Source organism: Saccopteryx bilineata, chromosome 1 (genome assembly GCF_036850765.1).
Source record: "Saccopteryx bilineata isolate mSacBil1 chromosome 1, mSacBil1_pri_phased_curated, whole genome shotgun sequence".
Taxonomy (NCBI): domain Eukaryota; kingdom Metazoa; phylum Chordata; class Mammalia; order Chiroptera; family Emballonuridae; genus Saccopteryx; species Saccopteryx bilineata.
The window spans coordinates 24,270,937-24,286,111 of NC_089490.1; the positions used below are offsets into that span (position 1 = coordinate 24,270,937).

Here is a 15,175-nt window from a genome sequence, read left to right on the forward strand (position 1 = left end):
CAATCAGTCAGGAATGAGAGGTGACATTTTATGTGTAGAAAAGAAAATTCACATAAACTCCAATGACTAGGAGGCCCTCAAAGGTTCCAGCTGTCGCCAGAACTGACGCCTCCTTGTCAAGGCCCTGTCACTCACTTCTCTGTTTCTTGACCTGGAATCCCAGACAGTTAAATCCTGAGTCAGTTACTTAACTGTCTCAGCAAGGGTCCTGATGGGATGTCGCCTTGCACGGGCATATTAATAACAGAAGTGTATTTGTACTACAATAATAAAAATAACGACCAAACCTTAAGCACTTGCTCTGCTCTGTGCTAGTCATTGTGCCAAGACATACATGTATGGGAATCTTCAATTCTCCCAACAAACTGATGAGGAGACACTACCTATTCTCATATGACCTAGAGGAAACAGGTTAAGGGAGATGAAGAAACTTGACTAAGTTTCCAAAACTGGTGAGGGTCAGAGCTGGGCTTCAGACTCAAGGCTGAGGCCAAACTCCAGAGCTTACAGCTTTGCTGCTGAAAGTGTGGTCTTTGGGACAGGAATAAGGGCTCCTTGTCAGAAATGTGACATCCGGGGCCTCACTTCCTGAGCTGAAATGGAAGCGTGAGAAGCTACGTCATCACATTTCAAAACCTCACCACTCCCCATTTGCACACCCATTTATGTTCATAGCCACATTAATCACAATGACCAAGAAGTGAAAGCAACCCGCGTGTCCACTGATGGATAAATGAATAAAGGAAATGTAGGATATACATACAATGGCTCATTATTCAGTTTCAAGAAGGGAAGGAAATGCTGATGCATACTACCACACAGATATATTTTTAGGACATTTTTCTTAGTGAAATAAGCTAGTCACCAAAAGACAAATACTATGCGATTCTACTTATATGAAGTACTTAGAATAGTCAACATCATAGAGACGAGAAGTGGAATGGCAGCTGCCAGGTGCTGGGGAAGGAGGCAATGGGGAGTTGCTCTTTAATAGATATGATTTTCAGTTTTGCAAGATGAAAACGTGCTGCAGATCGGTTGCACGACAATGTGAGCGTATTTAACACTACTGAACTCGACAGTTAAAAATTGTCAAAATGGTAAACTTTATTTTAAAAGCTACCAGGTTTTTTTTTGTTTGTTTTTTTGTGGTTTTTTTTTTTAGAAGAAGCGCATTACTACGTATTGCAGTTAGCGGAGCGGTCGCTTAGGACACCGTGAGCTGTTAGGGCACGCTCAGGTGCACCTCTGCAGGGGGGTCTTTGGCCTTTGGGTTGTATGAAGGGATGATCTTGAATGCAGATCTATGGAGGAAAAGTAGGGTCTTTTGACGGTGGTGTTGGGACCTTCATGGAACAACAACTTCAAATTCTACTAGCAAATCTGAGAGGTGAGTCGTTTAGGCCCCTGACACCTGACAGCCTAGGCCACCAGGCAGATGGGAGGGCTTTGTTAGGGCCCCGTGATGAGGGCCAGCGTGGCACAGCGGGAGGGGACAGGGAGGGCACTGCTGCAGTCCGTGAGCAAACACTAAGTCATTCTGGAGCAGAGGCAAAGATAATCCCATCGCTGAGATCAGCTCATGCTTTCACTTTCTCCCCTTTGGCCTGGGATAACCAGAGCTCCGCCCTGACCCTGCAAACCCACAGGAGCCATAAGCATCCCCCCCCCCCACCCTCTCCCACGCCGTGTCTGAGCAAGCTGCTGCTTGTGATTGTACGGGTCTCACCAGCGCTGGAGTCGGGAAGAAGAAACACAAAGCATATGCCCAAGTGATGAGACATATAAAGAAAAAGACAAAACCTAGGTGAAACAATAAAGACACGAAAACAGAAAGTAAGAAGGAAGTGAATAAGTCACAAAACAAAATTCTGTCAGTAGGATCAAGCATTTAAAATACGACATTAGGCCCTGACTGGTTGGCTCAGTGGTAGAGCGTCGGCCTGGTATGCAGAAGTCCTGGGTTCGATTCCTGGCCAGGGCACACAGGAGAAGCGCCCATCTGCTTCTCCACCCCTCCCCCTCTCCTTCCTCTCTGTCGCTCTCTTCCCCTCCCGCAGCCAAGGCTCCATTGGAGCAAAGATGGCCCGGGTGCTGAGGATGGCTCTGTGGCCTCTGCCTCAGGTGCTAGAATGGCTCTGGACGCAACAGAGTGATGCCCCAGAGGGGCATGCCGGGTGGATCCCGGTCAGGTGCATGCGGGAGTCTGTCTGACTGCCTCCCCGTTTCCAGCTTTGGAAAAATGAAAAAAAAAAAATTAAAAAAACAAAAACAAAAACAAAAAAACCCCGACATTAAATGTGGATAAATTATACTCCACAATCAAAGTGAGGTTTACTCCGATTTGATTTACAAGAAAAAATAAAGCCTTAAACACATGTTGTTTATAAAGGAATTATTAAAGCAAAGTCATACATTAAAGGCTAAACAAAAAAATAAAAGACAAAGATCAGGCAAACACAAACACAAAAACAGGATTGACAGTTGGAATGGAAGATAGAGAATAAAAATTAAAAAGTACCAAACATGGCAAAAAAAAGACACTTTGCAATGCTGGAATCAACCAATGAAGCTATCACAGCGGTGACACACTAAATAAAGTAGCATTAAAATATCTTTTTTAAAAAACAAGCAAGAAAAAAATTACAGTAGGAGAAATAATAATAGCTAACAGTGATACAGCATTTAATATGTGCCAAGCAGTGGTTAGAACTATCAGCTAATTTAATTCTCATACCAGTCACAGGAAATCAGTACTGTCGTCTTTGTTTCAGAAAAGAAGAAACTAAGACCGAGAGAATTACCGTATTTTTCGATCCATAAGATGCGCCTGACCATGAGACACACCTAAGGTTTTAAGGAGGAAAATAGGAAAAAAAAAATTCTGAACAAAATGGTGTGTTAAAATATTTAATAAAATTCCATATTTTTTGCTCCATAAGATGCATGGGCATTTTCCCCTCCACTTTTTGGGGGGGAAAAGTGTGTCTTATGGAGCAAAAAATACGATACACCAGTCTCCCAAGATTTCACAGCCGCTCACACACTGCCTTTGGTGCATGGAGTAGGCTAGGGAAGGAATAACCCAATAACTCCCATAAAAAACAAAGGAGTACTTATCATCCCTTTACTGAAGGCAAACTACCACTTACTTCCCAAAGACAAACTGACCTGGGTAATATGTCAGCAGAAAGCTTAGACGACATCTATGGCACCTTCAACTATCCCAATCTGTGTGATTATCCTACACACACACAATTAACACCTTTTGAAATGTGTTCTAGTCTGATGTTCAAGGTAAAAGGAATCCTTTGAGAACACCTGTCCTTCTCAATCCTCAAAATCTGCCTTTGGTCATTGTCAGTTTCACAGAGTAGAGCTTCAGGCCAAGAGTGGGCCGTCTAGTTATGGAGGGAAGCCTGGGGGATGTGCCTTTGATTTCAGAGCACGACAAGTTGTAACCCAGTAGACACACTAATATCCGGTTATGTTTACCACTCCTTACCCTCATTCACAACATTTTCTCAAAAGCCCTTAAAAATTTTTTTAAAGGAATTTCCGTCTGTGACATTCCCAGGAGATCAGAAAAACGAGACAAGGAAGAATGCAGCAGATGTGGATTTACTCACCGAAGGATGAACAATAGACTCTAAATTCAAGGTTGTTGTGACTTGGGAAGAATAAACCACAACGATCATGAAGCACAACGTGGTTCTCCTTGAATGTTTCATTTCTTCAAGTTTGAGGCGCTTTGCCTGAAATGGAAATGCGATGGCTTAGAGCAGGGGGAGTCAACCTTTTTATACCTACCATCCACTTTTGTATCTCTGTTAGTAGTAAAATTTTCTAACTGCCCACCGGTTCCACAGTAATGATGGCTTATAAAGTAGGGAAGTAACTTTACTTTACAAAATTTATAAAGCAGAATTACAGCAAGTTAAAGCATATAATAATAATTACTTACCAAGTACTTTATGTCGGATTTTCGCTAAGTTTGGCAGAATAAATCTTTATAAAACAACTTACTATAGTTAAATCTATCTTTTTATTTATACTTTGATTGCTCCACTACTGCCCACCGTGAAAGCTGGAATGCCCACTAGTGGGCGGTAGGGACCGGGTTGACTACCACTGGCTTAGAGAAAGAGCAAGTTATTCACAAAACATGGAGAGAACTTGCAAACCCGATCTCAAAGACCACACTACAAAAGGACCTTGTCAACAGAGAAGGGAAGGAGCATAAAGGTGTCAATTCTAGAGAACAGTCTCTGCTTCAGACCCTTGGGTGGCGACATGTCAGGAAAGATGAGGGTTGGGGAGGATGGGGGACGGTACCTGGAAATAGGACAAGGGTGGCAGACTTTGGGGGACCTTTCCTATACACATGGAGAAGAAGAGAGAAAAGGAATGAGAAAACAGGAAAAGGAACAAGAGGGAAAATAAGATGAAAGGGAATAACTGTTCAGTAAGAAATACTTTACCATTGGGATCCAGTATACATAATATATGAACACAAGGATTCGGAGATTAATACTAACCTTTGCTACATGCAACACACTCGGATATTTTCAACTCTGGTCTATCCTATCTTACCCTATATTTTCTTTTAATTCTGTTAGCAAACTATTAAAGTGACTCTGTGACTCATATTAATGGGTTCCAACCCATACATATGGAAAATCCTGGATATAAGTCATAAAATTTTAAGTAGTATTTGATAATCTTATATTATAATATGTAATGTAGAACAGTAATATCATTTTATATCCCATCCTATGTATTGATTTGTGGGAGTTATCTTTTTGTAATGACGGTGATGAAAACAAACTTTTTTGGTGACCAGACTACTCATTGTGGCATTTAAAAAGTAGAGTAGCAGATGGAAGAATCCCAACCCTCGTGGGTCCAGGGATCAGGACAAACTGTCTTGTTTAAATTCCTTTCCTTCTTGACTTTTCTATGTCCATGGGTTCTGAAAAGACCAGAAGACTAAGAGACAGGTAGGGATTAGGATCCAGAATTACTAGAGACTGACTGTGTTTTCTCCAAGTCACTTGTCTGAACCCAATTCTTCCAGCTGTGAAATAGGGATAATCATACGTCCTCGAAGTCATGCAGTTCGAAGCCGTGAAGAGCTCCAGGGATGCAGTCTGCAATGGTTTCCTCCTGCTGGTCAGAGGAAGGCAGAGGGCAACCCTCAGGAAGGGCTGTCCTCTGCCCAGGCACTGCAGAGAGCGCCAGGGGACCCTGGCCAGGACAACACAGAAATGACAGCCAAGACTTACATGCCAGGGGGGCTTGTGTTTCAATCACCAGCTGCTGGCCGCCTCCTTTTCCTTTTCCCCGGTAGAAAAGACAGAAGGATAAGGCCCTGGAAAACTGACCCAATTGGCAAACTTGGCAATCAAATACATTTTTTAAATTCTGCAACTCAATGGTTTTGGGAAAATGTTTTGCAAGTTAGGTTACAGGACAGATGTTTAAGGCCAGACGCATCTGCTACAGGGAAATTATAGCAAATCATTGCTTAATTCTGTTAGAGGGGTTTTTTTTCTCCCTTGTTGAAAGGGAGTGGGCTTTCATGGATGTTAGGCAGACTGATAGCCTAGTGATAGCACCTGCTCCTGGGATGAATTGAGCATTTAGGAGGCCACAGTTTTTTTCAGGCCCCAAGTCAGTGCACTGTACTAGCTGGTTCCATACTGAGGCAGATAACCAGGGAATGAGACTCCGTAACTGAACGGTTAATGAGTCTCCCTTGTATGTGACACCCAGGGAGGGGCTCAGGCATTAGAGGGACTCAAGCTAACGCCATATCTGTCCACCGTTTCCCAACGTTGGTCTTTTGTCGAGTTAGCAAGAATTATAATGTGCTTAAATGGTGACACCGGGTCCTTTTGTACAGGCCGCCACTAACTCCTACCGTCCACTGTCCCTAGCTTCCCCCAGCTCCTTCCAGAACACGTTGTTGATTAAATCAACATTCTTTTCCCGATGAATGTATTCAGTGACAACACAATCAGAAGTCAACAGAAATAGAGATGCAGGGAAGACCCCACGGTGGTGGGGGTGAGTCTCAGACACAGAAGAATGATGACAGCAACGGACGGTCGTCAGTCACACAGCAAGGGTGGGTGTTCGCCCCCTGAGAGGAGAATGCCACCCTTTTGAGAGAGAGGTCATTTCAAAGTATTTGACAACCAGTATGTCTCAAGCTTGCCTGCCTGGCACAGTGAGACCAGCTGAAGACCAGTTCAGCTTTTGAGGTGGCTACTACATTTGGGAGGGGAGACCCAAAGCCAGGCTTTTCTAACCTAACCCTGCAGCTCACAGCTGTTCTCGTCTGTGGAAGCTGTTTGACCGGGCTAAGCAGGGCAAAAAGTCCAATTTATCTAATTAAAAGCAAAGAGCATTATTTCACACTCAAGGCCATGTGTCTCCAGCAGGGCTCTCTTAATCATAAATCCCCTAGCTCATGTTTCTTCCAAATTCCTGGGGTAAGGGATAGACACTGGCTGAGACACAGAGACAGAGACAGACAGAGAGAGAGAGCTAGAGAACGTGATCTGATACTATTCCCAATTTCTTTCCCTTTTAAAAGGGTAAGTCTTAAACATTCTGCTAAAACACCAAACTTAGAAGCTGGGAAATATGATCTCATGCCTAGAACTAACCCTGTGGTGATGACCAACTTCCTGGCCTCCTCTGACTCTACTTTCCCGTCTGTGAAGTTAGAAGAGAGGGAGGGGGAGTGAGCACCCTGACGTCGTGAGCCCGGAATAGGTCACGGGGATTCTCAGGCATTTGGAGGATGAGGCTCTGGGCTCCGTGAAGTGGTCTCTGAAGACATTCTCCTGCGTGGTGACTATGTGCCAGGGGCCGTTGTTGTGAAATGAGCCTGAAACACTTCAGGAAGCCATTCTCCCAGATCTTAGAAACAACCAGCGCTTCAGATCGACTGCTCTTCTGGAAACCCTTCGCCAGCCTGACCTACCCAGACTTGTAGTAGGAAGAGCAATAGATGGTCTTGTGAACCTGGTGAGTTCGAAGCACGTTCATCTGTGAGGTCACCATCAAACTATGAATCCCAAGCTCTTTCCAAATAGGGCAACAGTGCGATTCTTTTTGGAAATGATTTCTTTCCAAAGCTCTGCACAGCTGCACGTTTCCGTGCCTCTCCTGGGGTCCTCAGCCCCTGTCCCCTGGGGAGCCCAGCCTTGGTACTCTGCTTGGCTCCTCTTAGGGAGGAGGAAGGTACGAGGTGGAAGTGAGCCCACGTTTGCTCAGCCTCTGCTCAGATGCCTCCTTCTTCCTCCCGCCCAGGGCTCTGCTCCTGGAAGTAGCCCTTCTGCACACACTGTCAGGCGCCACTGCCCGCCCTGTAAGGAAGTTTCCTGGAGCATTTGTGTATCATCTGCTTCAGCGGTTTATATCCCTGACTATGCATCAGAGCCATCCTCTAGGGAGTTTCCTTTGTTTGTTGTTTCATATCATCCCAGAGCAATTAAGTCAGAATTTCAGGGCGTGGCAGGGGGGCGGCACTGTGGGAGCTGAGAGTCTGTACCCACCTCTCACTGCCTCTGTTGCTGAGGTCTCCAGACCCCATCGTCAGTTCTCTGTTGCCCTGTGCACGTTCCTCCGCTCGCTCCTGGTCCTCTCCCTCACCTGCCGAAAGCTCTCCCTCCACTAGAGGAACTATGCAGAAACAGAATCTTCAAGGGGGAGGGTGCATTTAGGAGGCAGTTAATCAACAGTGAATAAATGAATGGATTAATGGCAGTATGGCCTCACAGATGATCTACCCAATCGTTTTTGTTGTTTTGTTTTGTTTTTGTGACAGAGAGAGACAGGGACAGATAAGGACAGACAGGAAAGGAGAGAGATGAGAAGCATCAAATTTTTGTTGCAGCACCTTAGCTGTTCATTGATTGCTTTCTCATATGTGCCTTGACCAGGGGGCTACAGCAGATCGAGTGACCCCTTGCTCAAGCCAGTGACCTTGGGCTCAAGCTGGTGAACCTTGCTCAAACCAGATGAGTTCGCACTCAAGCTGGTGACATTGGGGTTTTGAACCTGGGTCTTCTGCATCCCTGTCTGATGCTTTATCCACTGTGCCACCACCTGGTCAGGCTACCCAATCATTTTGAAGCAATTTAATAGCCTAGAAGAGATGTATAGCCGAAATCACACAGGGCTCTGTTAAACATCACCCTCTGGGCTACTTTATTCTCTTTGGAGCAGAGACAGCTGCCTTTGCTTACGCGGCTCTCCTTTGCCTGAAATTCTCTTTTCTGAGCTTGTGTTATATATCTCACATGGTGTCAAATGTGTTGTGCACCGATAGACCAACAAATACAGGCTCCTCTTTTATTGGCCCAAAATTGTGTTCTGCATTCACAAATTGAAAGAAGTCATGGTCCTTGCCCCCGAGAAGCTCTCAGTTTTGTTGGGAGGGCATGAAACATACAGACTAAAAGGAAAACATAAGTTTGAAAGACACACATTTACTAAATACATACTATGCACCAGACACAGCGCTAAGGACAATAAATACGTTAATTCACTTAGTCACCCTCACAATAACCAAGGTGAATATTTTAATCCTAATTCATAGATGATGAAATAAAGGCCCAAAGAGGTTACAGAACTTACCCAGCTAGTAAGTAGCACAGTCAGATCTGCCCCCAAGTTGGCCTGTGGCCAAAGTGACTTCACGTGTGCAGGTGATAAGCATGACAGGAATTGAGGGCAGAGGGAAGTTGGAGGAGCTTTGGAGTGACCAGGGCCACTGGCCAGACCCTGAAGGACGGGAAATGGCTCGAGGTCTAATGCAGAAAGAAAAGAGAATTTCAGGCAAAGGAGGGAGGGCCGCAGAGGCAGAGGCAGCCGTCTCTTCCAGAGGGAGCCGAGCAGCCCGGAGGGGAACAATGTTCAGCCGTCCCCTGAGCCACATGTGGGAGTCCCCTTGAGCGGCTTGTCCAACCACGGTGACACAGGCTCAGCCATGGTTCTAGGAGGGTGCTGTCCTCCTGAATAATCACCATCACCAAGAAAAGGCAGAGCTATTGTAGCTCGAACTTGGAAAGCGAATGAATTTGATGGCCCTAGCTTAGATGATTCCCTCCCTCCTGCAGTGGGAAGACCAGCAGCTTCGAAGCGGAACAGGTTTGTGTTCTGATTCCGGCTCCATTGCTTACTAACTATGGGTGGGACACTTCACCGCTGGGCCTCAATGTCCTGACATGGATGAAGAGGGTCATAGTACCTGTCTTACAGCATTGCTTTAAGGCAGGGGTCGGGAACCTATGGCTCGTGAGCCAGATGTGGCTCTTTTGATGGCTGCATCTGGCTTGCAGACAAATCCTTAGTAAAAATAATAATAACGTTAAAAATATAAAACATTCTCATGTATTACAATCCATTCATTTCCTACCGCTCATGTTCATGGTTGCGGGTGGCCGTAGCCAATCACAGCTGTCCTCCGGGACAACACAAAATTTTTATTGGATAATGTGCAACATATACAGGTCGTTGTATGGCTCTCACAGAATTACATTTTAAAATATGTGGCATTCATGGCTCTCTCAGTCAAAAAGGTTCCCGACCCCTGCTTTAAGGATTAAAGATCATGCCCAGAAAGCACCAAAGCTTGGTCATAGTTAGAATTTGTTGTGGGCTGAGTTGTGTCCATACAAATTTGATATGTTAAATCCTAATCTCCAATACCCCAGAATGTGATCTTATTCAGAGACAGGGTCTTTAATAAGATAATTGAGTTAAAATGAGGTCATCAGGGTGGACCTTAATCCAATATAACCAGTGACCTTATAAGAAGAGGAAATTGGCCCTGGCCGGTTGGCTCAGTGGTAGAGCGTTGGCCTGGCTTGCAGGAGTCCCAGGTTCGATTCCCGGCCAGGGCACACAGGAGAGGCGCCTATCTGCTTCTCCACCACTCCCCCTCTCCTTCCTCTCTGTCTCTCTTTTCCCCTTCTGCAGCCAAGGCTCCATTGGAGCAAAGTTGGCCGGGGTGCTGAGGATGGCTCTGTGGCCTCTGCCTCAGGCACTAGAATGGCTCTGGTTGCAACAGAGCAACGCCCAAGATGGGCAGAGCATCGCCCCCTGGTGGATGTGCCGGGTGGATTCCGGTTGGGCGCATGCGGGAGTCTGTCTGACTACCTCCTGGTTTCCAACTTCAGAAAAATACAAAAAAAAAAAAAAAAAAAAAAGAAGAGGAAATTAATACACAGAGGAAGGACCATGTGAAGACACCAGAGAAAGATGAACATCTACAGCCAAGGAGAGAGGCCACTGAAGGGCTTTGTTATGGCAGTCTGGCAAACTCACACAGAATTTTGAAAAATATTACTTCTCCTAATATTTTATCCTTTAAAAAGGCTAAACATGACCCTCTACTCTGCTGCTCAATATTTATTATTTATTCTGGGTGTTTTATTAAAATTGAAAAATGATTTCTTGGGCCTGACCAGTGGTTGCACAATGGATAGAGAGTCAACCCAGAATGCTGAGGTCTCAGGTTTGAAACCCCAAGGTCGCCAGGTTGAACGTGCGTGCCTCTCCTTCAGCACGCCTTGCCAACTTGAGCACAGGGTCACCAGCTTGAGCGTGGGATCATTGACATCATCCCAAGGTCATTGGCTTAAGCCCAAAGCTTGCTGGCTTGAAGAAGGGGTCACTAGCTCAGCTGGAGCCCCCCAGTCAAGGCACATATGAGAAGCAATTAATGAACAACTAAGGTGTTGTAAATATGAGTTGATGCGTCTCATCTCTCTCCTCTTGCTCTCTCTCTCTCCCTTTCTGTCTCTCTCTCTTTCTAAAATCAATAATTTTTTAAAATAGATTCTTGGTGTGTCTGGATGAAGTGTAAAAATATATAGTCAAAATTGGAAAACAAGTTAGAATTCATTTCTAGTTCAAGATCCTCAAGCCCCTGACACACATACACACTTGAGTTTTCAGATGAGAAAAAGAAGGCCTAGCAAGGTCCTTGTGTATCAAATGCCGTTAGGCATGAAGTCAATCTGGACTCCAGAGATCCACCAAGTTTTCTTAAAATTCTAGACAATAATATTATCTTACAGTCAGGCAAGCCATTTATGATAGAATTCTGGTTAGTAAATGTCAGTGATGTTGATGATGATAATGATTATGATCATGGCGACGATGATGATGAAGATGAAGAAGATGGCCCCTATCATTTACTGGGTGCTCCTTATTATGCCCCAGGCATGGTGATAAACTCTCTCCAAGGCTTCTGTCACTTAAGCCTCTCAGTGATCCTAAGGTACCACTAAATTATTGCTACTTTTTAGACATGGAGATATGGAAATGGAAGTTTAGAAGGAAGAGTAACTCTTCAAAGCCATACAAGTGATACATGGTAGTGGCCAAATTATAAAGTAAGCAGCCTAGTCTACTGGCAGGAAGGCATCACCTGGACTATGAAATCTTCTTGGTGGGTATCAGTAAGAATAAACAGAAAACTTTCTCTATATGGATACCAGGCCAGGCGACTGGGCCCATGAGTGCTAGCCTCCCTTTGCCATTAATTAGCTGTGTGACTTAGGGTAAGTCACTTTACCTCTCTGAGTCTGTTTTCTTATCTGCAAAGTCAGGGAGTTGACCGCATTCAGTGATTTCAAAATTGGGGTGTAGGAGCTGGCCTATGGAGACCCCACTACAGTTCAAAGAGTCTAAAATTCCTCACAAACTTTCAGATCCAGTGTAACCTCACTTAGGCTTCTGAGCCTCATTGTAACTACTGCATTGATCCAACTGACCTTTGACAAACTCTCTGATTTACTACACAGCTCCGGCCTTCTCCGCCTGCCACGTGCCCCATTGCAATGGCCTCCGTTCTCTCCCTCCAGCCCCCTCATCTACATGAAGGCAGGGCTGATCTTCCAGAAGTACTCTTCTCGTGGCTTATCCACTGCTTTCAGAATAAAGGCAATCACTGATACTCACGGCCCTCCTTGACCTGAATTTTATTTTTCAGAGCTGGTATATTTAACAAGCATCTATCATATTTTCATTACTGAAGCTGGTTGCTTCTTCACCACTTAAAACAGTGCAAGAGATTTTCCAGTGTTCATGCGAAAACAAAAACTGATACTTGAGAATTAATTAGGGTCGGCGTGGGGTGGGTAGTAATAATTATTCTTGTCAAACTATTTTTCAGTGTTTGTCAAAACCAAAATAATTCTTGCATTCCCATGATTTGTTCATCCCCACCTTTTCCTGCCCCTTAGTTCCAGGATAATTGTTGCATATTCAGATTCCATCTGCCCTTCCATGCACAGGCAGAAGTCGTCCTCTGGGTGGGAGGCTCCCTGACCTGCTCAGCTAGAAACAGTACCGACTTCATCTGAGCATCCACACTTAATCTAGGTTCTTAGCTTCCCTCCTTGTTTTATATTTATGGTTGTAAGTATGATATGAAGCAATTCTATTTATCCCCTCACCCAAGTATTCATTTGTGTACTAATTCACTGGACAAACATTTGTCACATCCTTCCAAGTGCCAAGGTGCTCTGCTGGGTGCATAGGAAAAAAGCAGAAAATAAGAGAATACTCCCTGTCCCCACGGAGCTTAGAGTCTAATGGAGAAGATGAGCTTTATTAAAGACCAGAGACCCACACTATCAATTACTCAATTTATTGTGTAACTATGACTGAGAAAGTGTTACCAAGGAAAATAATCATAACACTGATAGTTAGTTGTTAAGCATTTACTGTGTGCCAGGCACTGATTTGAGCACTGATTGGATTAAAATTTTAAATCCTCATGACAATTCCAATGAAGGGGTTCTGGAATGATATATAATTAATAGTATGATATCAGATTAACTGAGCCACAAAGTGGTTAAATAAATTGCCCCAAATCACACAGCTGATAAGAGGCAAATCCAAAATTTGAACCTTGGAAGTTTAACTCCAGAGGCCATCATTTTAACCACTGTGCTGAACTGTCTAATAATGCCTATGAAGAGAAGAACATAAGGTAGTCTTGGGAATTTGTGGAAAGTGTCCCAGAGGAAGTCTTTAATTGAGCTGAAATCTGAAGTATGAGTTGGAATTAGCTAAACACCAAAAAAGGAGGTTGGAGGGAGAGGAGGAAAAAGATTCTAGGCAGAAGAAGATCATGTGCAAAGGCCCTGAGGTAGAAAAACATGTGGCATAATCAAAGAACTACAAGCAGACCAGAGTGGTTAGGACACCAAGAGAAAGCAGAACATGGTATGAGATGGGGCTAGTGAGGTGAGCAGGAACCAGGAAGACAATCCTTGTAACTACAATCACAGGAGAGGGTAAGATTGATTAGGAAGACAGTACAGAGAGAAGAGAAGACCCACAACCAAGGCCCAGAGAATTTAAACAATCAAAGGCCTATTCAAGGTAGATGACCGAGCCAAGATGTTTGGGAATGAGAGACCAGAGAGGCAGGAGGGAACCAAGGCTAGAAGAGAGTCTGAAACCAGGGAAGGTCAAGTTTCAAGAAGCAGACTATATCCAAGGATGCTGAGAGGTCTGCTAAGGGGAGGAGTGAGATTGCCCATTGGATTTAGAGAAATGATATGTTCTTAGCAAGGAGGATCTCACTGGTGTGATGGGGGAGAGAATTATATTGGTAAGAGTTGTAGAGTGTAGGAGGTGAGAATTCAAAGAGGGTGAGCACATAAAACTCAAGAAATTTGTTTGCAAGTTGGAAGGGAGAATAAGGATTCATCCCATATGCAAAACTGCTTAACTCTGATGTCACATACAGTTATATGCATGGCTTTCTTTTCAAAGGAACTAATTGCATTACATGCTAGGACAATTTCAAAAGGAGCCATGCCTCTTACTAAACATTGGCCCATGGCTGGCTAACCAGGCAAGTTATTGTATTCTTTGCAACAAGCCAAGGGCATATTTGCCTATGCCCTGCTGTTCCATGTTCTAGGGGTATATAGACTGTGTACTCGAGTGGCTATATGCTAAACATGTTCTTCTGAATCCAAACAGAGATTAGTGGAAAGACTGAACTTAGATATGAACATATACCATTCTACTACTAGAGAATAATTCAAAGCAGATGGTAAATGATAGTAATACCGAATTTCAAGAGAATTTCCACTGCAAATTTTAATATGATTCTTCTTTGCTCGTCTCCACAAGGCATAGGGTTGCAATAAAGATAGAATGTCATCAGGAGCCACCCTTCTGAATTGTAGAAATACCGATTAAAAATCCTGAAGTATAACTTTAAGGCCTGTCTTCATAGGTCTGTATTTTCAGCAGCAGAAGTGATAAGACTTATCTTTGTGGACCTTATTTAATTAGATGATTCATCCCTCACACATGCAGAACTATAAGCTAAACATTTATTTAACACAAACACGAAACACAATGCCACCTTGAAAAAGTGTTTTTCTATTTCATTTTCCTCTGCCTTGAACTAAGGGCCTGCGGCAGCATTGTGTGCCCCGGCTCAGTCCTATCAGATTACAGAGGAACGTTTGTTTGTACACAATGGGGTCAAGTTTTCCAAAACGCACTGCACATGTGTGCAGCCTTGATAACCTTTTATCTTTCTTCCCTTGTTGTAAATCTCTGGAAGATTTAACCTTTAAGCAAGAGATTGCCATCTGGATGAAAACAGTAAGTTCCTAACTCCGCTCTTATCTCATGGATCCTGAGACTTTCCTTAACGCGGAGGGGTATCCCTGAGGCTTGGTGAGACAATGCGGGGGTGCGTTCCAGTGGCCGTGGAGGGGAGCCCCGGGGTAGGCAGCAGTGCTGCAGAGAGCATCAGAGGGCTGGGTTGGGAGTCCAAGCCTTACAGTCCCGTGTTTCTATCCTTTATTAGGTGAGATTCCAAATGACACTGGAGTATTTTCATAATAATTGTAATGGACCAATCAGCGCTGTCTCTGTGCAGGAGCTGGGCCCGGGGCCCCTCATTGCTACAGTGGGGAGGTCTGTGGGAGGGTCCAAGATGGCTGAAACAGAGGTGTGAAGGGCACTGTGGGCATGCCAGGGGCTCGGGCAGCAGTAACCACGTGGTTTAAAATATGCCAATGTTTTAATAATTAGCAGGGTTATCTGAGCCCTCTGACTCTCCCTTTCCCAGCACTGATCCACCCCACCTCCCTAAGACCAGGCATCAGACTCT

General features: G+C 44.4%; 1 protein-coding gene across 5 annotated transcripts in view; it reads right to left on the reverse strand.

The window, feature by feature from the left end:
* The window catches only part of ADGRF5 (adhesion G protein-coupled receptor F5), a 113,135-nt gene that overhangs the window by 56,819 nt on the left and 41,141 nt on the right, over positions 1-15,175 (reverse strand). For all 5 annotated transcript variants that reach the window (XM_066252179.1, XM_066252170.1, XM_066252188.1 and 2 more), the window contains one exon: positions 3,630-3,755. In XM_066252179.1, the coding sequence (XP_066108276.1) occupies positions 3,630-3,731 (102 nt within the window). In that variant the 5' untranslated portion in view covers positions 3,732-3,755. The remainder of the gene's footprint in view (positions 1-3,629; positions 3,756-15,175) is intronic.